Raw genomic sequence first — 26,033 nt, 5'->3', positions numbered from 1 at the left:
ATTTCTCTACTTAAATACTTGTACGGAATATATTGGGGTGAAAATCAATATTTATGGGTGAAAAACTTTAAAAAATTAAATTTCAAATAACTACATTTAATTTTGAAATGATAGCTTTGAGGTTTAAATGGAATCCTCATAAAGAATCTACTAATTACCAAATTTCACAGTTCTAGGCCTCTCCATCTCTGCACTATGCTGAGGACAGACAAACTATCTATTGTATTATATACGTATATGAGTTACAACTTTCTCTCATTGGTATCTTATTTCTTCATTCATTCATAATTCACTTGAAGCACAGCACCACTGAGTTCAGCCTGCAGGTCATGGGACCTGTGGACTTGCTTGGTGTAAAGGTTGGTGATGTTTTGTCGCCAAGATCCCGGGGGCGCTGGCGGCGGTGGACGCGACAAAGGAGACCACGGTGACCTCGAGGTTCGGCATCCGGGGCTACCCCACGGTGAAGTACTTCCGCGGGGGAGAGCTGGGGTTCGACGTGAGCGTGCGGACGGCCGGCGAGCTGGTGGGATTCATGCGGGACCCGCGTGAGCCCCCGCCGCCTCCCCCGCCTGAGCGGCCCTGGAGCGAGGAGGCCTCGGAGGTGGTGCACCTCGGCGAGGACAGCTTCAAGCCCTTCCTCAGGAAGAAGAAGCATGTGCTCGTCATGTTCTACGCACCCTGTGAGTGTCGTGCCTACCTGTCCCTGGCGATCAGTCGTTAAATTTGAATGTCTTTTATGTTAAACACTACCATTTTTGTAAATAAATAGTTTAGATCTGCGAGTGTTCAAAAAAAGTACATTAATGAATAATTTGATATTCAATTCAACATGTCAAAGCATATAATTTTTTTTTTAATTATCTGATAGTGATAGACACAGAAAATTTGACAAAATAAATAATGTTAACATATATGAGGACTACAAGATTCATTCAGAAATTTGTATTTGTTTTCTGTAACATAGTACGTATGCATTTTATATGTTACAAATAAATCTGTGATTATGATTAAAAAGCATTTAAAATACTTAATTTTTATGTATATAATCAATAGGATCAACAAAACAATTTTCAAATTTAAAATTACCTCTTTGTTTTTAATTTAATTGTATTTAAAATTAAACTAAGTATTTTGGTTTTATGTATGTTATACTGTATTTTATCTCTACAGAAACTAAGAAATGTTTGTGCATGTCACTAGCTACAGTGCTTTGGGAATGTTTGTTTAACACTTCCTTAACTTAACCATGTGATAAAATGATAAACTACTTGAAGTTCACAATGCCATGTTATAGAATGAATTAAAATCATTATAAGAAAATACAAAAAAATTTCAAGGTTTTTTTTCCTCACTGAAAGAAGGCTTTTCTCAGAATTACTGATTGTTTTTACAAAATAAAAACAGTTTTGGGTTTCAGAAAAAATCTCAAAAAATTGACATAAAATCATCTCAATAACTTTGTTAAATTTAATGGAAAAAATTAAAATAACTTACTGTTAAATCATTAAAACACATCGTATATACTAAATGAGGCAATACAAAAATTCTATCTTTTGGCATAAACAAGGTAGATCCTACACAATGTTTACATTTTTAGATGTTGTAATAACAACTAAAGTAAGTGTAAACATTGTAACATTTCTTCACATACCATTAACAATTACCTCTTGGCACAACGTATAATGTTTCTAAAACATTAAGTGTAAACAAACGATATGATAGTTAATACCGTAATATTTTTCGGTTTTGTTCGGGCGTTTACCAGGGAAATAGGTTTTTCTCCATTTGAAAAATAAAAAAATGTGTTGCAGCTTTTCCTGTAAACAAAGCCATCCTTTCTTTTTTTACCTGCTAAATAATCAAAGATATTATGATGCAGGACATACAAACACAGCACGAAGAACAACTTAAGGCATTTTTGGTGTTCATAAATAAAATTGATGGGCTTTGTACCAAAATAATACTTCATTCATGATATATCAAAAAAAATTTTGTTATTATAATTTGTTTCCTGTGTTGAAGATCTATGATCTTCCACATGACATCAGAAATGGCGTTGATCAACTCGCAAAAACAGTTTGTTCTGCGCCAAACTTTGTTTTTCCAAAAAAAGTTGAGTAATTTCTGGCTTCACAATATTTCGGAGTCCCTAAATTTAGCAACCTATACATTTATGTATTTTCGTTTCATGAACTAAGTTTTCTAGATGAGTACATGATATGTATTTAATATACTTTATACATAATATTAAAAAATAATATTTTGGGGAATGGTATTAGAATGAGTACAAAGATAACATACCGTGTTTTATCACATAATTGTTGCATATTTTATACTAAAATCAAGTTTGAAAAGTAGGGGTGTGACGATTATGTTGAAAAAGCATTTTTGTTAGGTAAAGTTATTCATAAAAACAAAACCTATTCAAGGAAAGTACGTTAATTTAAAGCAAAAAAATTTAAATTGATAAGTCATGCAACAAAAAACAATAAAACCAAAACTGTGATGCGAACATGAGTCGGAGCGCATAACTATCGTAGTACACACCACAAGAAAGCGTGGTCTATCAAATGTAGTTATCTCGGCACCAGACAGAGCGCGCGCGTTGCATGCAATCGATGAGCTCTCTCTATCGATATTCGACTACGTGCGCGCGCTCTATACGGGAATCAACATAACCAAACATGAATGATGCCAACTAGCGCTGGCTACATTTTTATAAGCGGTACACAGCGGCGACGAAGACGAAAAGATAAAAGTTATAATGTTTGAAGACGTCTTTAAAAGAAAATTTACACATCAGACAACTTCGTATTTCTGTTAATTAAATAAGTAAGTGTTAACATCCGATTGAATATTAGATTTCAACATTAAAATTCATAGTTTTATACGGGAAGCGCTCGGAATCTAAAAACATCATGCAAAGTTTATGTTAGAAATTTTTTTTCTCCAAATTTTGATGTCCGAAAATAACGGTGCAACCAAGATGCGCGTGCGACGATTATGCGATAAAACACGTTAAATAAGCCTAGTATAAATAAGAGTCTGCAAGTGTTGAATTTTTTAGTTTACTATTTTTACTCCAATATTTTTTGTAGAACCTTTTTACCTCGAATCCTTAATCTTTTTCCTCAAATCTCATCTTTTGAATACTGGAGATTCTGTAGTATTCGAGGATTCAACCGTCCCTAGTTTTAGACCAATTTATTACAAATTATTGTATTGACAAAATGCAGCATATAAATTTTACCACTATTTTGGTAGAGTAAGTATTACAAAACAACTTTGATAAAAAATAAAAACAATAATCCTGAAATATTCTGTTTTAAAAAAAAAAATTGCACTAAAAACAAAACCATAAAATCTTGTCTCTTTTGATGTCTAGTTTAAAATTTCTTGAACTTATTATGCAGGACAATTTATTATGTAACATTTTCTGAAGAGGTTTTATGTATATATTATTTGCAGAAAACAAATCCAAATTTCTCAATAAATCTTCTAAGCTTCATTCACACATATTGTATTTTTTTCAATTATATTTTGTGAATGAGTTCCACTTGGGGTATCTATTGAAATGATAAATGGAAAAAAAAAATTAATTTAAATGTCAAGTTGACTATCAAATTACTCACAAACATTAAATATTTTTTGAATAGTCAGAGTTCCTTAATTCGAGGCAACTTCTTGACAGTTTAAATCAAGATTAAATTTTAAGAAAACATGGACTCAATTTATCACTGGTTTTGGCAGCATGCTGTTAATGTGGATGTTGTGAAGCCGAGACAAGACTGACGACCTGGTGGGTTCCATGTCGCAGGGTGTGGCCACTGCAAGAAGGCCAAGCCGGAGTTCTCGGCGGCCGCGGAAGAGTTCAAGGACGACACGAAGGTGGAGTTCGCAGCCGTGGACTGCACGGAGCACAGCGCCGTGTGCTCGGCCTTGGATGTGAAGGGCTACCCCACCTTCAAGTACTTCCACTACTACAGCAAGGAGAGCAAGCCCTACAATGGCGGCCGTGTGGTGAGTGGGAATCTCGGGGCATTTAGGAGTTCAGGAGACACTAGCCTCATGGTTCTGTGTCAGTGAAACAAGGAAAATGCTGGAACTCTAAGACAATTTCTGGGAAAATCGGGTAATAGTCACGGAAATAGGTAGGCTGCTGCAAATACTGTTTGCAAGTTTAATTCAAATTTTGAATTAGACACATCACCAAGGAAAAATTATAGGGGTGTGTGAAGCTTCGAGTATTCAAAGTCGAATCAAAGATGTTTTTCCTTCGACTTTGGCTTCGACAAAAATAAACTTCGAGTGGAAAAGTCGAAGATTTTTGCCAGAAACGTTTGGCCCACTATTTGGATCTATATATACAGTAGAACCCCTGTCATACACTTTTCAACGGAGGGCACAAAAATGGTGTATGATGCGGGAAAGTGTATGAAAAGGGAATGGCAATAGTAAAAAAAAAATTTCAATCTAGCATACCAGCACAATATCAGATTAAACTTAAATACATAATGTGTAAATAATTGCATTATAATAATGAAAGATATGAATTCATCATTATATGTACATATAATAAAACCACGAGAAATGTAAAATACAGTCCATAATCAAGTAAAGCAGTCCTTTCTTGGAGGGGGGGAAAGGTCACCAAGCCTAAATAGGAAATTAAAAAAATTCGGCTATTGTAAAAAGAAAATCAGAAATTTTTGCTTGTTTGTTTCATTTTACAAACAACTTTATGCAACAGAACAAATTTAAATAAAATTTTAACTTGAGAAACGTAAAATACAAAACAATCCGATCGTATGAAAACAATAACAAACGACTATATTCAGTTAAAAGATTAATGAATGCACAAAATATGAGATCCGTGCCTTGATAAAGCGCGTGCATCATTTTCATAATCGTTGCTAGTTTGCGCCACTAGTCTCGCTTGGTGCTGGCCATAGATGCTAGTAGTGAAGTGCACAGTCTTCCTGATACTATTCATATCTATGGTGCGATAAAGTTATTTTCTTACGTTTGCAAAGGTAAACAGTGAACGTTTTTCAAAATAAAAGCATTAAAACGTATTTTGTCAGGAGGAATATAAAAAAAAATATGTGAATTTTAGGACTTTTCCGCTTCGTAAAAACGTATGAAACGGGAAATTATTGATTTTATAGGTGTATGTTCCGGGAAAGTAAACCATTGTAAATATAGTACTTTCGGCGGGACCAAAATTAATCGGCGTATGACACGGGAAAATGTATGAAACGGGAACATATCATCGAGGTTCTACTGTATATACTGCCAAAATATATTTGTGGCGGGTAATTTCCCGTTTATGTATATTAATTTGTTGTTTATTATACCCGCTGACACTTTTAAAACTAAAATTTACTGCGCAGCAGCGATATATTTGTTTTATTTACATTTGCCAGCACAATTTGTCACTAGGCCGAAGTAAACCAATATCGTAAAATAAAACAGGGTGTCCACATTCTGGAAAATCAGGGAAAGTCAGGGAAAAGTCAGGGAAGTTGAAGTTGGTCAGGGAAAGTCAGGGAATTCACTTTAGATCATGGAAAAGTCATGGAGATTCCCCAATGATAGCAATTTGAGGGGGAAATGTGATGCTCCAGTCTGCCATCACCCAGACTGTGAAAGCATTTTTTTTTCAGGTCATGGTTTGAGACACAGTCGCACACAATGTAATGGTGAATGCAAGGTTTTGTTTGAATTTGCATTTTTCGTAATGCAGTTGAGTATGATTATTGTAATTTTATTGAAGTCTGGCCATGCAGTGGTAGAAACTTTATTGTGGTAACCTGTATATGCATGTATTTGTATCCTTGTCTTTCCCAGAAACTGTTAAATAATACAATGCAGACCTCTGCATGATAAAATTTTCATATTTATTTTGAATTGAAGATTACAAGAACTGAAATGCAAACAGACAACAAATATATTTTTTGTATATGATTGTGTACATATTTTTTAATGTCAATGATTTGTTTTGGTGACGTGTTTCAGGTTTTGAAAAAGTGTGATCTACTAGTGAAAATAAAAACTGAACTGCTCCATCAGGTGGTGTAAACCTGGTTCTGTCGATTTTTTTGTCATTGCAACATTTTTCTATAGTTGAAGGAACCATGGCTAAGCAGTGTACATTTAATAAACAATGGTTAGATTACAAACTGAATCCAGAATTTGCCAGTTGGTTAGACTTAGTGCCTGGAGATTCTTCATTAGCTTATTGTAAAGTGTGCGTGAAATCTTTCAAGCTTAGTAATATGGGGAGACAGTCTGTTCTTTCTCATGCTAAGGGACCAAAGCATGTGAAAAATGCTCAAAGTACATGTTTGCAACTTAAAATTTCGTTTTTCACCAAATCCGCTAGAACTGAGCAGTGTGAAGTGCCTTCATTTCCATAATGTAGCTCACATGCATCAAATCCATCTTCAACGTCAGACTCATCCTGTAGTAGTTCTTTAACTCCAGTCTTGCAGCAAACTAATGTGAAGACTTTCACAGTGAATGATGATGATGTTACATCAGCAGAAATAATGTGGGCACTGGAAGTAGTTTCAGGGAAGATGTCTTTGAACGCTTGTGACAGAAGTGCATCTGTTTTCCGAAGAATGTTTCACGATAGCAAAATAGCTCAGAATTTCTCAACGAAGAAAACTAAAGCCTCGTATGTAATTAATCATGGATTAGCCCCTTATTTCAAAGATTGTTTGAAGTCTGACTTGAACAACTGCAGTGATTATGTAGTGTGTTTTGATGAATCACTTAATAAGGTGGTGCAGAGGGGTCAAATGGACATGTTTGTACGTTTTTGGGATGTCAACCAACAAAGAGTTTGCATACGTTATTTGAACAGCGTTTTTTTAGGATGTGCAACTGCTGTACATATGTTGGCAGGATTCTCTGAAGGCCTTATGCTCCCTTTAGAAAACTTGTTACAAGTTTCGATGGATGGGCCAAACGTAAATCATAGTTTTTATAAGAAACTTGAAAGTAAACTGAAAGATGACAATCCAGATGGAAAATCTCTCCTTGATATTGGCACCTGTGGCTTACATAGTTAATGGAGCTGTGAAGACTGGTCATCAAACAGCTGGTTGGGATGTTAATTCCGTTCTGAGAGCCATGTATGGTCTTTTCAAAGACAGTCCAGCACGGCGAGCAAAGTACATAGACATTACACAGAATAAAGACTTTTCCTTTAAGTTTACTTCTGTGAGGTGGCTAGAAAATGGAGCTTGTGTTGAACGAGCATTGAAAATATATGACAATGTTCAGAAATTTCTTGAAGAAGAATCACTTCCAGGAAATGATAATTACAAATGTCTCAAAGAAGCTATGGCTGACCCTCTTCTGAAAGTCAGGATGACAGCTTTCAAAAGTCTAATATCAGAGTGTGAACCTTTCTTGGTTCAGTTTCAAAGTCAGAAACCTTTGGTGCCTTTCCTGTACACAGCACTTCAAGAACTTGTTAGGAATCTCCTAATGAGATTTGTCAAGCAAGAAGTAATTGCTGAAGCCAGTACAGCATACAAACTGATGACTAGATTTGTCCGACAATGAAAATCTAATACCTATAGAGAAATTTGATGTTGGATATGCTGCCAAAAAGATGCTTAAAGAAGTAAAGTGTTCTGACAAGAAGAAACATATGTTTAAAAATGAGTTTCAAAAATTTCTTGTCAGCATTGTAGAAAAGCTAAAATTGAAAAGCCCTCTGAAATCACATCTTGTACGAGGATTAACTTGCTTCAATCCAAAGGTTATTTTCTTCTAGTCAGGTTTGGGTTTGAAGAGAGTCGACACTGTTCTTGAAGAGTTACATGGTGCCAAAAGGATTTCGGAAAAGCTGGCTGATAGAGCCAAAAAGCAGTATGTTACTCTGACTGCAGAAGCTAAACTGGAGACATGGAAAAAGAGTTTCACAGATTTTGCCACTCACAACGATGTTACTCTTGGACTAGATTAATTTTTTCATTCACTTATTGCATTGGCAATGACAAGAGGTTTGAGGATTTGTGGCAAGTCATGAAACTCTGTTTCATCTTGTCACATGGGAATGCTTCCGTGGAAAGTGGCTTCTCAATAAACAAGTCTCTCCTTGTTGAAAATTTATTGGAATAATCTCTAGTGGCTCAACGTATTATTTGTGATGCTGTGAAGAATATGGGTGGAACACAAGAGGTGACCATTACAAGAAGCATTCTTGTTTCTGTGCGAGCTTCAAGGCGAAGATACCAAGCATATTTGGAAAATAAAAATGAGTTGAATCCAGAAGAAGAGAAATACAGCAAGGAAAAAGGAAAATTGAGCAACAGCTTAGGGAGCTAGAAGAAAAGAAGAAAATCATGAAATTGGAGAGAGAAAGAAGACATTGAAATTGAACGCAAGAAAAAACTTCTTCTGAATATGAAAAATAACTAGAAGCTATCATTAATGTATCAAGTTCCTTAAATCAGTGTTTTAAAGACTAAAAACTACTTATTAATGACTATTGCTTATTCCATTTAAAATTAGTGTGCAATATCATTCTAACTACATACTATATTTAGTTTCATTGTTACTGTGTTTTGTTGCATTTTTATTGATTTTGTTGTTGCTTTCTAGCCTTTTTATTGATAATTTTTCAATTTTATAAATAAAAATAAAACTAAAAAAGAAATAAAGTGAAGAGAGAACTAGGCCAGCTATGGGGATGGTGGAGGCTGGATTTTCTTTATTTTGTTCAAAAATGGTGAAATAGGCAAGTTTGAAAAAAATCAATTGGTCAGGGAAATTTGAAATTTTGGTCAGGGAAAAGTCAGGGAAATTTTATTGCAGATTTGTGTGGATACCCTGTAAAATCACGGAATTATTTATTTGGGGAAATAATAAGTTTCAACTTGCCTTAATGTTAGCACCTTTTCCGTGAAGATAATATGTAGTTTAATTAAGGTAGGTTAGGTATCAATGAGCGATGCATGCTTGAGTTAACGACTCGTTTGCCGACCTTTCTAGTACATTCGTAATTTATAGAGATTACCACAAAATGGCAATCACCTTCATTTTGATAGAGCGCACAAAATGATTCATATGTTACGACGGTTAGAAACATAACGAACCATTTAGGAATGCGGGAACACCATGTTTGTTTACGTTCGTCGATCGATAAAGGTTCAGCCGCCACCCAAAAGGCAAAAAGAATGTGACAAATAAAGCACGCGCTGCACACTGGGCATGCACCAAGATAACTGTTTCTTTCTCTCATGCATACGTGATCGTACATGGGAAAGGAAAAAAACTATCATCGATGAGCGCGTGTGCCTATGTATCGTCCGTTTAAATTTTGTATCATCCGTTTAAATTTTGCAAACGCGATAGTAGGAAGCAGGGTGTATTTTTCCATTTTAAATTGCAGCATGCCAAACATGAATGTTATATATTATTATTTTGAGAGAAGCAGTGATCTAGACATCTGCGAATTGTGATTTTTCAGTTCGAATCGAGTTTGAATCGAATTTCAAAAAAATTCACGAGTTTCGAATTTTTTACGGATCGAATTTGAGAATATTTATTAAAATAACATAGATCATTAAAAAATTATAACATACCACCTTTGAAAAACTTGTCACATAATTCACAGTTTAAATCAAGTAACTAAAATTAAAGTGAGACTATATTGAAGTAGCACAACCAGATTCTCAAAAATTAAAAAAAAAAAATTATAATTATATGTCTGTAGCACTTGAGGGCGTACCGGTGTTGAGGTAAGAATATCGGTGGAAATTAATGGGCGCCACCACGTGAGTGGGCACGTGGACCCGGCTGAAAGACTCTAACTCAGGATGTTACGTGGCCCGTGTGCGGCGAGATATTAGCCCTCAAAATGTTATACGCAACTCCTGTCCCTAACTAAGCCCGCTCTCAGCGTCGGGCACGCTTCTAATTACTGCAGTGGGCTCTCAGGGCGTCCCACACGCCGCTGACCAGGTTAGGGACCCACGTGGCCCCCCGAACACAAAACACGTAACACAGTTAATTGGCTTTTATTCTACTCGTGGTACACGCCCTTACATGATCCTCCGTTGATACAACTATAAAACGCCCGAGGCACGAATCTGATTAGGTGAGGAGGCGAACCACGCACGTGGCCGCCTCAAGCCGTTACTTAATACACCGATGAGATAAAAACTCCGAAGAGTGAGTAATTATTACTTAGCAGTCTCTCCGACCGAGAGAGGCCCCGAGGATGAAAAGAAAGTGATTTGAATAAATTAAGTTACAGAATTACTACTCGGTGAACCAACGGTGATGTCCTCGGGGTGTCTGCAGAGACGTCCGCCCTCGGCCGGCTGTAGAAGGAGACTGGGATGAGCTCATGGCTTGCGGGTGGCAACATGGCGTCCTTCGCGCCGAACACAATTACCGTTACAACTTTGCTGTAGCATGCCCCAGGTTACTATTATAAAATACATAAATCCTTTTACAATAATTATTAAATTACTTCCATGTCCAGACCGTCTGTAATAATTACTTATAAACATAAAACAGGGTTCAAATGAGTTTCATGCTAGTTCCTCCGTCGCCCGCTAGGGAGCGTCCTTGTTCGTGCTTGCACTTATAAAATAACAAAAGATCATGAAGGTATTAATTAAAAGACACTCACATGCATAGCCATCGTTACACTGTTTTGGGGTGGAAAGAAAAAGGATTACAATATTAATTAACATATTTAGGGGTGCGGCGCACTGCAGCTAAGCGCCCTCTTGCTGTAGTTCGTGGCGCGCAGTTTGAATCGCACACGGCTACGTACGTCATGACACAAATGCCGGGTAGGAAAGGTGGTGGGAAAGGGAACGGAGGATGATCAGGCTCGTGGGGCGAAGCCCCGGCTGACGTCACACTAACATAAAATCATACTATAATTACTGTATTTTGTAAATTTACAGACCTGCAATTAGCAGTGTGTTTGAACGTTTGACAGTTTTAGTTGGTTATTTTATAAAGCGTAACATGGCTACGCACATTATTTACAGTAAATCTTATTTCCACTTTTCATGGGGTTAAAGTAAAAAAGTTTAAAAAGCGGGAAAGTGTAAATAAAGGAAAGACCATAAAAAGTATCACTGCTTACCTTATTTAGCATGTTTGACTTTCAAGGATAAAAATATTAATAAAAATATCACAGCATAAGGAAGTTGTACAAAAGAAAAATAACAAATTTACAGTTTTTATTGCTTAAGCATCACACATTTTATTCTAAAATCAAGTTTGAAAATTAGGGGTGAAACCGTGGGTGCTACTATTATGCAAAAAAAATGTAAAGTAATCCATAAAAACAAAACCTATTCATGGAAAGTACGTTTATTTAAAAAGTAGACGTTGCGAAAGCACGTCAAATAATTTAAATTAATGAGTGATGTAATAAAACCATTTTATTCATCGTAAAAAAAAAAGAAACCCGTAACAAGAACGTGATTTGTAACTATACGCATAACGATCATGCGGGTTAACTCGGTTCCTGACAGAGCGCGCGCGTGCATGCATTCTGCGAGCTATCGATATCAATCTTCGACGACGTGCGTGCGCTCTATACAGGAATACAGGAATCAACACAACCAAACTGGCGCTGCTTACGTTTTTATAAGCGGTATAAAGCGATTCCCGAGACGTTAAAGATGAAGTTTATAACTTTTAAAAACGTCTTTAAAACATGATTTGCACATCAGATTACTTTGTAATAGGATTAATTAAGTTAGTAAGCAGTTTTATCAGAACGAACAGCGTAAACTGCGTAAAGCAATAGGCGGGTTGTAAACAACGGGAATTTATTGCATTACATCAAATGAGGTTAAAACGGAACAGAAATAAAATGGTTCAAATAACGGGAAAATGTAAATAACGGTAACGTAAATAAGGGGTTGCGCTGTATAATTTTTGTAAGTGGAAGATGTAATCGTCCTTTTACATTTCTTTTAAACATGGGGTGGGGAGGGGGGGGGTAGTATTATATTAGTGTATCCGGGCCAGAAATTGCAAGTCGAATTTTTGTAAAATGAATTTAATTCAAATTGACGAATCGAATATCAAAAAATTCGAACTCGAATTCGGAAATTTCGAATATTCGCAGAACCCTACAGTGATCACAATTCAAGCACATGCAAAGTGTGCAAGAAAGTGCTATTCACTCCCCAAGATGTAAGGACGGTAATAATTTAAAAAATAATAACAATAATTCACATTTTAAGAATTTAAAAACATCGCGTAGTGTTAATCGGTTATAAACACATTTAGTAATACGTAATGCTTAAAATAATCACAGTGATTAAAATCAACATCTGTTGGGGGGAGGGGGGGGGGGGGAATTTATTTTCATAAGTTAAGTAAAATGACATATTGTTGCAGCAACAAAAACTACACTCATTTGTCATTTGAAGAAGCATGAACAAGAATGGAAAAGTTATGTAGAAGAAAAAAAAGTTTCTGAATTGAAGAACCCTGCTCCAAAAACGAGAGATATGAAACACAAACAACAGACACTTGAAAATGTTTTTTTCAAAAAGAATGAAATTTTCTTCTAATGATCCGAGGGCCAGGTCAATAACAAAAAGTATTTGTTTAATGCTTTCAAGAGGACTTCTCCCGTACAGTTATGTCGAAGAGAAGGGCTTTGCTGACCTTATGGCAAATCCTCATGTTGCACCAAATTACCAAATCCCCAGTCAGACCACATTCTCGAACAATTACGAAGAAATGCAGGAAAAAATGAAGTTAATGCTGAAAACAGACTACCCATCACTACAGTCACTTAGCATTACCACTGATGGTTGGACATCTACAGCTGTTGACAAGTGCGTGAGCATAACTTGCCACTACATCACCCCACAATTTGTCAGTAATTCTTTCACCATGAACATTATCCTCATGAATGAATCCAACACTAGTGTGAACATTAGTGCAGCTTTGTGTCAGACACTGGAAGACTGGGACATACCTGTGCAAAATTCAACCATTCCAATATATTGTGTAACAGACAATGGAGCCAATTTCAGAAGTGCTGCCACTCATTCATTTTTGTCTGTACAGTGTTTTGCCCACATCTTGCAAATTGCTATCAATGATGCAAAAAAAGAAACAGTAGGAGTGGCAACGTTGCTAACAAAGTGCAAGGCGATAGTAAGCCATTACAGGCGGAGCAGTACAGCTAGACAGTCTCTCCATGCCATGCAGAAAAAATTTGATTTGCCTAAACTTGAAGTTATTCAATATGTTTACACGAGGTGGTCATGTGTATTTAATGTTAAAAAGGCTTCTGGAAATGCAAAGTGCACTGAATGCAGAAATGGCCAGTCCCCAAAACACCAGTGATGTGCATATGCTAACACCACAGGAATGGAGACATATGAGCGGCCTTGTAGAGATTCTGCAACCTCTTGTAGAGGCAACAGAAGAGATAAGTGGAGAAAACTATCCCACTTCAAGCATAGTAATACCAATTTTCCACTGCTTAGAATCACATCTGACACGCTGCATTCAGGATAAAACTGAAGGAATCATGTTTGCAAGGATTTGCTGAAAGCAGTAAAATCAAAATTCGGCATTTATAAGGAAGATTCAATTAACTTACCTGCAATGATTGTGGACCCAAGATTCCGAGGTACTTTGGTTGGCAAAGTGGTTGCTGTAGCTACTTTAGAGAGTGAGTTAAATAAAATGAACATAGACATTAAGAGTTTGCAAGCTGTACAACAAGCATGTTCACCAAGCAGCAGCTCCTCTTCTCTCTGGTCTGCGTTTGAAGAACTGACCAACAAACAGTCCAGTTGTGGTGACTGTGTGGATGAACTGACAAAATACTTAAATGACAAGTGCATCGATAGTAAGAGTAACTCACTGCTATGGTGGAATGAAAACAAATGATCTATCCGAATGTGTCAAAGGTGGTCTTAAAATACTTAGGGATACCTGCAACCCAAGTCAGCAGTATTAAGAATTCTTTAATGTTATGCTTTAATTATGTTTCATGGGGTATGTAAAAAAAGGGTTAGGCAAATATTTGTCCTGTATCATGAACCCATTAACTGTTCAGGGTGTGTCCATGGTAACTCACATTACGGTTTGACAATTAATTTGAAGTATATTGTGATATTATTCTCATTCTAAGACAAGGAAAATGTTTAAAACTGTAATAAAACATCCATTTTGTATTTATGAAGAATATCCTCAATTTTCATGTACTTCTGATTAATATTGCACTTAATAATAAACCAAATTGTCTAGTAACTCACGTTACATAAAAGGGATATCACATTCTCAAATTATATCTTCGATGCTAATTTTCTGCTAATATAGTCAGTTTAAAAATTAAATCCTATTTATCCTGTTAAATATACAGTTACAAATTTCAATCAGTAAAGTTACAGAATCATATATAACACCTCAATTGTCAAAATTAAAATGTAAGCATTAACATGTTGGTAACTCACGTTACGGTAACTAACGTTACATTTTGTGTACATATCAATGTTGGACTTAAAACTTTAAAGCACAAATAAAATAAACGAAAAATTAATTAAAGGTGCTTTGTCAATGCATTAGGCCTACTGTATAAATGAGTTAGTATTGTGTTACTACAACTTATGTAATAAAAATTTCTATTTTCTATCATATCTGTATGCACAGTCTAATCATAAGAAATAACTACTTTTCTTTAATGTTAATATTTTTCTTGAATTTGTAATGCATCCGCTTTCCTCGCATGACAATTTCTGGATAATGTAAAACTTTGACAATTTGATTTTCTTTAACAAAAGTGATGTCTTCTTCATCAATTTTAAAAACTTGCTTGCTGTTGTTGACACTCTTAAGAGACATTATCTTGACATCATACTGCTCATCGATTTCGCTTTGACATATTGCCACATATCGAAACTTAATATGCGAGTTTTTCTCTTCACTGAATTCAACAAGAACAAAACTTCCATTTGTTATTGCAACTTTTGAGATGGAACCCACCGGTTCCACATCATCATCAGATGAGTTATCTTCACTGTCATATATAAGGTTATAAACCGGAACTCTCTGTGATTTTCTTTCAGAGTTTAAAGGAAAACTAGAAATTGACTGTGAAATTTTGTTTGTGAGGGCATAGGTCTTCAAGCATTTCTTTTCCCAAATGATGCAATGTGCTTTCGTAATTCCTGGAACAGTGTCAGCCTCCTCAAATATGCTTTTCACGTCCAGTTGCTTATTCAGCAAATCAATTTCGTCAACAGACATGTGCAATACAGTGACATTACTAACTTGCTTCGCTTAGCTGCAAAAATCAGAAGCATTATAAATAACACCTTTTCCACTCAACACTGCCTGTCGAACTTGCCTCTTAACAGATCCTCCAATACCGTCTACCGGTCCCTTACCATGTGATGTTGCAAAATAATACCACATGATTTTCTTCTTGTGTCTCTTTTCAAGAGGCTTCAAGCTGGCAGCAATAAATTTATTCTTGAATTGAGAACTTGGTCCATCTGACCATACTCTGACTTCGCTTACTTCTGTGGGAATCTCATCAAAAATTCTGGACATGTAGGCAACAATGGTATCTTTTGAATGATTTAAATTATCAGAAACAATAACAATAGGGTGCTGCTTTCCTTCATAGCACAGACTACAAGTGAACAAAGATACTTGTGGCTGGTTCCAATGATAACTTTGTATTTCCTGTTGGACAATACAAGTGTAATTTTCCGAGAAGTCTACCTGTACCAGTGCAATTTTCTTGTGGTGTGGAGAGGCAGTCTTAGATCGGTCAATTCGATAACTTTTAGTTTGTTCCCTTTTTGTGTATGAATGTTTTAGAAATTCATTACAAATACTGTTGATATATGCTACGAGTGTTTCTGCGCTGTCATCCTCTACAAGCTTGCGTAGACCTTCTGGGAGTTCTTTCCAAACATGCCACTTGACATCACATGACGCACCATTCTCCTCTAACAGTTTTTCCATACACTTATGGAGCTTATTTTTACAGTCTTCACAATTACTTAGCCAGCAATCTTCTCTGTGAGGTTGACAGAGATATTTATCCCAGTAATTTTGAGTGTACTTGGGAAAGCAAGGAAAAGTAGAATGCAAGGCATTTATAGCCAAAGTGAAATTTTCATGGTATTTGCATAAACATATGTTGTGTGGCAACCTACTGGAATATTTTAGATGTTTAGGTCGCAGTTCACTAAATTTGCTTTTACCAATTATAGTCTCTCTATTCTCTTCGCAAAACAAAGCATGAGTTTCACGAATTGATGAGAAAAGGTGTCGAGTTTGGAGCTTTTGTTTAGAACCATCACTATGCTTTACTGTTGTTACATCTTTCAGACCAGGGGCTAGTCTACTAATGTCATCACGTTCATAAAACTCAATGACTTTACTAATAGTCTCTGAATTTAAAACCAATGAATTTGTGTGCTTAGTTTGATTAATATCGTTGATGCCTGGGATGGATTCAAACAATTTTTTTACTGCATATGCTTTCTTACGTGGTGATTTTGGTAGTGCCATTTTAGCACGTTTAATGGCTTTTCCCGATGAACATGCACTCTTATACATGACACATGGAGAAGCTTGAGTTCTCTGTCTTTCTTTCTTTAAGCATCTATGTCTAGCTACTCTCTCTCTTGTTTTCCTTCTTTCTTCCAATCTTATAGCCTCTTGTCTTCCTTTTTTGTGCTTTGAAAGCTGTTGTTTTTCCTTGTCTCTGACTTTCTTCTTTTGTTGTCTCTGCTTCTCTTTGTATTCTTCATACTTCCCCTCTTCTTTTAATTTATGTCGCCGCCATCTCATCTTTTCTGCCGCACTTAATGCCATGTCTCTGTAAAAAATAATTCTGTAACATAAAATTATGTTTTCAGAATAAATTTGCAACCTACATTAAGCCTACCACAAACCTATATACTTTATTAACGAACAAGACCCTATTAACCTTTATTAATGAATCTAAGATGCCCATCTTGGCTTTGACATATGCTTCTACCGGTCCTGTAATAAAATATTGGAAGGAAGCTCTATAGCCAGCAAAAGGGTCATGATATTAAAAACATCATTCTAGGCCTAGGTAAATGGTAACTCACGTTACACAAATGTAAGACTGAAATATTAATTTTGAGGTTATGTAAAAAAATTATTTCAGTCTTGGGGTTACTTGGAACAAATACCTTGCAGTAATTCTGAAAGTTCTTTTATGTCATAAATATTTATCATTTTAAAATTAAAAATGTTTGTTTCTGGTAACTCACGTTACATTGCATGACCTGATATTGATCAAGCATTAAGAATATATACTAAATTCAAATAAATAAAAATGAAATATTTATTTACACTTACATTTTATCCTGGTTATTTTCTTGTTACATCCAGTTATCTTCTCTCTTTCATAAAAGTAAAGATAAATTCAATTACAGATCAGGTTAATGTATGTTAGTATCACTTCAACAGTACTGTGTACTCACAATCAGCTGTTAATAATACAAGTAAACATTTTTTCCATCGAAAATATCATGGCAGCCAACATACTCCCATATATTAGCTCTCTGAAAAACATTAAATTGTATGCATAAAAAATATTTTTGAAAAAATGTTTTATGTCCACATTCTTGTGGACAGACCCTTCAGTGTCTCGTGTACGTGGATTCAGTCTTTGTTGCAGTGCTGGTCTGCCAAACATATTTTGGCACTCAAGGCTGAATTCCATTTGTGATTGTGTTTAGGAGTGTGGTGTAAGAAACTTAGGTAACTTTGTGAATAATTTCCAGGATTTTTGTTACCGTACTGTATAAACAGCATCTTCAGGACATTGAAGAATTCATTAGTGATTATGGTAGTGTTTTTGTGAAAATGATGCAGGTTTTTCATCAGTGTAATTAATAAAAGACCTGAAGAAGTTAGGGAAAAGTCAGGGAAATTGATAGGTGGATCTTTTGCTGGCCAGCCTGTAGCTGTAGTCTATGTAATTGTTGAGTTGATTGTCCCTTCAGTTCCAAAATCTTCTTATGCACTCAGCTCCAGCTCCATATTGTGTTATTAAGGTAGGTATTTTGCACAGTTCTTTGCATTACCCTATAAACATCATTGGTTCTTGACTTCTCAATTATTTTTTCTTATTTGTAGCCCTAAAATGGCCTCTCAAAGGTGTGAGCGAGGCACATGAACTACCGCAGTGTTTGCTGGTATCGTAACCCTACTGAGGCCTCAAGTGCTTGCTGATTGTGTGATGCAACACGGTGGCGCATTGGTAACACACTTAACTCACATTCCGGACATCGTCATTTAAGTTTGCAAGGTGTCTTGATGCAGTTTGTCTACTTGATGAGCCAGTTTCAGGACCGTTTATTACATTTTTTACAACTTCATTGCATCACAGGGTCATTTTTGAAAGTATAAGAATGGTAACCAAATTAATCATACAAATACAAAAGTAGATCTACTGTATTTACACATAAATAATGAAACCCCAAACATTTTGATTATGAGTTTTTGAAAAAGCCTTTATGGATTGGAAATCTCAATTCAAGTGCATAGCACTTGAAAATTATTCAAGTTATTAAATTGACTCCATATTTACTAGACCCTTTCTGGTGCCACTTACATCAATAGATTGATTTACTTGATCTCTTGTGATACACCAAGCTGCAGTTAGAAAAAAAAAGTGTTTTATAATTGTAGTTCAATAGCTGCTGTTCAGAAAGCAAATAATGTGGTGATAAATGGTGGTCTGGTCATCTGGTAGGTTGAAAGAGGAGAGGGGGTGCCTTTCCCAGCAGCCACATTGAAGAAAGAACCCAGTGACAAACTTCATTTGCACCCTCTCTTTCATTCTTCATTTTTATCTCTAATCTGTCACTTTGTGCCAAGGTCCTGAAATCCACGAGCTAAAGTGGCATAAGTGATGCAGTTTACAGGCAGTGTATAGTTCTTCTACTGATTGTAAGTTCAGAAGGCAATAATTAACAGCAGTCTAAAGTGGCATAAGTGACACTTTGAAGAGGCAGAACATGTAGTTCTTCAACTAAGCTGTTCTCAGTGGTGAGATTCAAGTTTGCAATTATAATGTGACCCCCTTTTTTAGTTTCCACAGTTCTGGTAAAAATTCTGGCATTATAATCAGGTAAAAAAAGTGTATCAAGAGTCTGCTAGAAATTAAAAATTGTGTCTTCCAGCACTGCTTTTGTTTATTTCTGGACTTTTATGACCTGCAGATCCCCTGTGATGTTTCTCCAGTCAATGCAGGCAAAAGTTCCTGGTCTGTGTCAAGTGACTTCTGTTTTAATGACCTGCTGATGATGAGACATTGACCCCGACGACAAGATTTCATGGTTTTATTATAAGGTTAATGCCATTTTTAAAACAGCAGATTTCTGTGTTATTGTTTTTATTTTTCATGAATTCTGTTTTAGCATATTTTTCAACAAACATTTCACTTAAATGTTTCACCAGACATCCTTATTACACCAAAACAGTGTCATTTTGACTGAAATAGTGCCCTTTTAAAATATAATAAATTGTAATAAGCATGCTAAAGTACTTGAAACAAAAAAATTAATCAAGTATTTGTGGGTTTGAATAATATCCCACCATCGTAGTGTGAAAATTGAGATGTGAATAACAGTTTCAAGATTTAAAAAAATGTAAAAAATTTCCAATATGTTTAGTACATACAATTTGGTATAAACTGTATGCTAATAAAATTACATTAATTGAATTTATTTCTGTATTAAAAATATTAAGTTTTTGTTATTTGAATAAGTGTTTATTAGAAATGATGATTAATTTCATGATTTCTGTTGCACTTCAGTACTTTTTGGTTCGTTAACTTCTTTTTTGGTGTTATAAGGTGTACTTTTCGGTGTTATTTTTTTTTATCACAATTAGCCACATTATCTTGTCCCTCTGTTCAGCTGATTGTGTGTTGCGTTGTGTGTGTGTCATGCAGAAGGCAGACTTTGTCAGCTTCATGCGGGACCCGCAGAACCCGCTGGCGGGCATGGTGCCCCCCGCCTCGACGGATGATCCGGCAGAGGCGTGGGGCATGCTGGAGGGGGCAGAGCACGTAGTCCACCTCACGGATGTCAGCTTTGACAAGCATATCCGCGAGGGCCGCCCCACACTCGTCATGTTCTACGCTCCTTGTGAGTTACAGTAATTAAGTTAAAAGGTCCTGTCTACCTGGAGATCCAGTCTGCGTATGCAATCCTGCTAGGGTTGGGCCAATCAAAACCTTAAACCCTCAAATATCAAATATCTACTATTTTAAACATTTTATATTCTAAGATAAATTCAACACAAACAACTACAAAGTTTTGTGGGTTTTCTCATGTTTTTCTTTGTAACTGACTTATTGCCATTCTCCTAGATATTTTACTTTTAGTACAGTAAATCCCTGTGAAGAAAATTTTCAAGGTACTTAGAAATTTAGACTTCTTAACAGGGTAATAGGTCAGGTGATAATGTTTTCAAACAATTTATGCAGGAAATTATTTTTAAGTGGGATTTTCTTAAAAGTGTGTTACTTATCTGACTACATTTATGAAATTACAATATGAATCAATTTGGGAAACTTTAATATTTTATAGTCATATTACATCATTATAGTTTATATATTTTTGTACCTTAACTGTATTTCATTTTTTACCATTGAAACAAAGTTTAGTGTTGATAGAGAAGGGAATCTTTGAGATTTGAATTCAAGAAAGTTGAATACTGACCCATTATTATTATTACGTTCAAATGAAAACCGCACTATGCATTGCAAAGAGAAGGACATTGCTATGAGAGCAAAAGTGCCAAATATGGATTGTAGGTGTGTGTGTGTGTGTGTCTGATACTAAATATGTTTAAATTAAAAAAATTACAGAACTCCTGTGAAGTTTTTGTACTTTTTTCTTTAATAGCCATGTTATTCTCTTTATAATACCCAATGCAATATTTGTTCGATATTGATATTGTGAAAAAATGTTGTATTGAACCAAATAGTGTTTAACATGGGAAATGAATCAAAAACTTGAAAACAAACTGGACACCAGACTCAACTAAACCAGGGTCTCACACGGTGGCTCTCTCCTGCTGCAGGGTGCGGTCACTGCAAGAGGCTGAAGCCCGCGTACTGCCAGGCGGCCGCTGCCCTGAGCGAGGACGGCTCCCGGGGCGTGCTCGCGGCCGTCGACTCAACCGCCAACCCCGCGCTCACCGACCGCTTCAAGGTGCATGCCTTTCCCACGCTGAAGCTGTTCGCGGGCGGGGCAGCGCCCTCGGACTATGAGAGGGCCCGCACTGTCGAGGACATTGTGGCATTCATGAAGACTGTCGGCGGCGGCCAGAAGAGAGACGAGCTGTGATACCATGTTCCCACTAGTTGAACTGGAGAGCACAGAGTTTGCTCTTTTTTTTAAGAGAATACTGTCCATTATTTGATTAAAAAATGTATTTGAAAATTTGCAAATTTGTATTTTATTTGATCTAACTTTCCAAGTGACTACCAACTTATGGTAGGGCCTACTGTGTTTGCATTATTGTTTATTGAAATATATTGTAACAATATTAGAATTGTACCAAATTTATATGTTTAACATTTCACTGTTGAAAATATGCATTTGCTTTAAAAATTTCAAATCTTTACTTTTGCCCAAGACATTGGCTCAGAGGTTAGATTCTTGGCCCGGTTGAAGATTTTTCACTTGTGAAGATTGCTATTGTTGGTTCAGGACTGGGTGTCGTGTTCTCCCATCACCTTCACAGTACGGAAGGCAATAAGGAACCACTGCAGCATAGGTTGCCGTATAGTCACGCCATGGCCGTAGCTCTGCGACGATGGCTGGGGTACAGTTCAGCCTCCACACTGATCTTCCCATCGTTTTTAACTAAATCAGTAGAACCCTGTTATAATGTTGGTGCTTACAATGTTTTCCTGAAGTCCTGAAATTTTCCCAATAAGGATAATGTATTTTTTTCTGCATATAACATATCACAAATGGTCTATTTCCTGTTTTTAATATTTGCTTCTAAAATGCAATGAAAGCAAAAAAAAAATTTTAAAAACTTAACTGTTCCAAAAAAAAAGAGAGGGAGGGAGGGAGAGGGAGGGGAAGGGAGAGAGAGAGAGAGAGAGAGAGAGAGATATATATGTCACCAGTCCCCCACCCACTTCCTTCGCTTCCTCGTCCCAGCAGCTACCTGTGAGTTATGTAGTCCTCCGCGCCAGCTTAGCAACGAAGCGAGACGGGAGTGGTGGTGTTTGGTCCTGTCAACTGTCAAGGTTACTTGATGGTCATAGTCCCGTTCCTGCCTGCCTCCCTCCCTCCTTCCCGTCCTCGTACCAGTTGTGACGATACAGCGCTTCATTATCTTCCGTCTACACAGCAGAGTTTAGCTTGCTCGTATCGTTTCAGATGGTACAGTATGCATGGGGAAAAAAAATTATAAATTTTTTTCTTTGGAATTTGTTGCAAAAATCGTGGTGCGCGCTATACACAAGTAAATACGGTAGTAATTGAACCCCGTTAATCCGTGATGCGCTAATTCGGGATTCGAATAATCCGGGACGATTTAAAAGTGCAGAAAAAAAGAGAAGTAAAAATTGTCAGCGCTTAAAATTAACGTCACGCGGGCCGACAGCCGCCAAACTCTGCAACGCTGTTTTTACCGACCCTTTGTGTCGCCCCCCTTTCAGCTGTCACATTTGTCACTCTCCCGTTTTTTTGAATGTTGTTTCACGTGCTGCTGAGTTACTTTCCGCCCGCCGGCAGGCGCCTGGGGAGTGATGTATGGCTGGCATTCGGTTGGTCGTAGAGAGAGGGGGGGGGGGAGGGGCTACCCAAAAATTTATGTGTGCAAGGTCAGCACGATCTTATCTTTCTCTCTTCGGCTGTTGTAAACGACCGTGAACTAATGGCTAGGCAGTGCCGTATTTTTTTAAGCTGAGATACTAATTCGAAGACGGCCCTTACCGTGAACGGATTATCCGGGTTAATTTTTTTTTTACAGGATTTCAAATATCCAGGCATCGGCTGGTCCCAATTAACACGAAAAATGGGGAGTTTACTATTTTTTATCCATCTGCCGCCAAGGCGCAGTAAGCCTCGGGAGATGTTACGTCACATGACCTTGGCCTTAACCCAGCTGCACGCTGGTGTCTGAGAAGCTTGACAAGACCTTCCGGGCTTTTAATCGCTAGTCCGTGAAATTTTGTAATCCATGATTATCTCGGTCCCAACCCTCACGTATTAATGAGGTTCTACTGTATTAGGTAACAGAAATAGCACAAACATAAGATAATCTACGCTGCTTTTGTCAATTAGCATAACTACTCGATCATTTCCAACCTTCAATAATATAACATTGCAGAAAAAAAAGTAACTTTTTTTAAATGGTGTCTGTTATACAAACATATTTTATTGAAAACATAGGAAGGATTAATTTAACAGAGAATTAGACAGATGCAAACTTACGTGTGTGTTTTTTGAGGTTATTTGTCTCTATTTTATATCAGGTGTAGACACTATGCACTTATTTTATAATTTTATAAATACACATGTGATTTTTTTAATACATAGGGCTATGTAATTTTTTTAAATAAATGTGTGATTTTTTTTAATAACTTGTGGTGAAATTTAGTGTGGGACTGGGATTCGAGATTCGATGACAAACACTGAGGATTCGAACAAGGATTCGGATTCGACCAAAATGTGGATTCGTCCCATCCCTAATTACAACATTAATAACACAATAGTTTACACTTAGTTTTAATAGTTGTGTTTAGTACTGTGGTAATATGTACGTATGGTTAATGATTAAAAGTACTTATCATTGAGTCCCATCCACTTTAATTTTAATTTTTACATTTTCTTATAACACCGCAGGGAAATAATCATATTACTTATTTTTTAAGTAATTGTTATAATAATAACTTTAAATGCACAGTCCAGTCCGTTGGTTTGGTTATTTTTTACTTGGTAGGCAGATAACATTTATTTTTTACTTACAATAAAAATAAAATTTATAAACATTTTTGATATGTTTGATTGGGTAGACGTAAATATGTGTATATATATATATAAAGAAAGTTTTTGTGTGCATATTTTTTATACAAATTTAAAGCTTTATTCAGAGGTTGATGAAATTTACACTCTTGACTACACCACACCATTAGGCATTTACAAAAGATTTTCAGACAAACTCCAGGTACCAGAGACGGTTGCAGGGCAAGGATGGGATACAACCCACCATAAGTTATGGAAACATATGAGAGAACTCGGTGTAGGCAGTATGTGATTTTCACCTCCATCGCGGCAAAATAGCCAAATCCAGGACGATTTAAAATTTAAAACCGACTTTCTACGTTATGCAAGCTTAGTACACCTTAAGGTACACACATGTGGGTGCAATCCAGTGTATCAGCTTCGGGGTTATATACGCTGGGTTTTTTTTTTTGACGCCTTCGAACTTGCGATTTTCACCTCCATCGCGGCTAAATTAAATAGCCAAGTCCAGGACGATTTAAAATTTAAAACAGACTTTCTACGTTATGCACGCTTAGTACAACTTAAATTACACACATGTGGGTGTAATCCAGTGTATCAGCTTTGTGGCAACCTACTCTAATCAAATATTGTAGAAGAACAATATAGGAAACTCAGGCCATTTAACATGGCGAGCTCTGGCGACACATGTCTGCAGAAATCCTAGCGGCTCAGCCTGAAGAACGCCCGGGAAATTCAAATTTCCGTGTATTATAATGGGCGATTTCGGCACATTTTTTCTCTCGTCTTTTGAAAACTTGTTGTCATCGTGAAATGAATTTACCATCCTTGTATTTGTATTAAAACAGTGTTTCAAAACCAGAACACGTTTTTTAGAATCTACAAAGATTTATTGACTATAAGATCTGAAAAATGATGTAATTTCAAACATAACAGACAAACTGTAGGCCACAGATGAGAGAGTATTTAACAATTAAATATACACTATATCGTTTACTTCGTAAATATTCCGCGAAAAAATTAAAAACAGGTAATTTCCTAAGGAAGAGTTCATCTGGAAAAAAAATTAAAGATATACAAAAAAAATTAAGAGATACTTGTTCCAAAAACAAAAGTGAGAATTCTCAATATCGCTAGTTTTACCTAACCATTAAAAAAAATTAAAGTAACTTAAATGTAGCTAACCTAACCAACTATTTTAGTTTTTTTAATGTAGCAAACAAAATTTTCACAACTGTTGAAATAAGTAAATACTGATGAAATCTTGAAATATAGCAGTTACATACAGTTAAGTCATTAAATAGAATGAGAGGAACTAAAAAATACCATTTTTAAAATTTTTTTCAATAAAGCATCTACTTAAAAAAATATATCTTAAAAATGCTTTTAAAATTGGTTTACATTGCAACAAAAAAAATTTTAAGAGCACAATGTTGTAGATATGTAATCATAATATCTTTCTTTAAACTTTTTGGTTACCTCATTTGTTTGTTCCATAGTGATTCTGTATAGTTAAAACAATGGGAAGGGAATTGCTTAAAATAATTTGACAAACCCTTACCTCTTACCAATAACATTAAAAAACTGAACATACATTACCTCACGTTGTTAACTCTCATGTTCCATTTGTAACTCTGTTTGACCTACTCTAGGGCCCCGTGCCCCCATCCGTACCATCCATTTTACTACCACACAAATATTGTATCAAACTTTCTTAAAATAAATTAGCAAAACCTATTTGGCTTAGTTTTAAGTCCCATGTTCTTTTAGTCATTTTTTTTTTTTTTAATTTAATTTTTCTTAAAATTTTTTGGGGGACCTTCAAACCCACTTTTCTCTAGGGAATATTCCATAATCCCAACTTAACTCCCTGCAAGGCCCCTCTCCTAAATACGTACTAGGGCCCTGCAATTTTTTTTTGTGCCTATTCAGTCAAGTACACAAATGTTGTAGTCATATAATAGAAAAATTTCTTAGTGTCTAGCTTTAAGACCACATTATGCACTCTTA

General features: G+C 36.2%; 1 protein-coding gene across 1 annotated transcript in view; it reads left to right on the top strand.

The window, feature by feature from the left end:
• The window catches only part of LOC134527796 (protein disulfide-isomerase A5), a 49,909-nt gene extending 28,422 nt beyond the window's left edge, over positions 1-21,487 (top strand). The window contains exons 8-11 of the mRNA XM_063360743.1: positions 383-683; positions 3,821-4,023; positions 19,982-20,177; positions 21,118-21,487. Coding sequence (XP_063216813.1) covers positions 383-683; positions 3,821-4,023; positions 19,982-20,177; positions 21,118-21,383 — 966 coding nt within the window. The 3' untranslated portion in view covers positions 21,384-21,487. The remainder of the gene's footprint in view (positions 1-382; positions 684-3,820; positions 4,024-19,981; positions 20,178-21,117) is intronic.
• Positions 21,488-26,033: the final 4,546 nt, after the last annotated feature.

The sequence above is a fragment of the Bacillus rossius genome, chromosome 1 (genome assembly GCF_032445375.1).
Source record: "Bacillus rossius redtenbacheri isolate Brsri chromosome 1, Brsri_v3, whole genome shotgun sequence".
Lineage (NCBI taxonomy): Eukaryota > Metazoa > Arthropoda > Insecta > Phasmatodea > Bacillidae > Bacillus > Bacillus rossius.
This window is presented reverse-complemented; position numbering and strand designations above follow the sequence as displayed.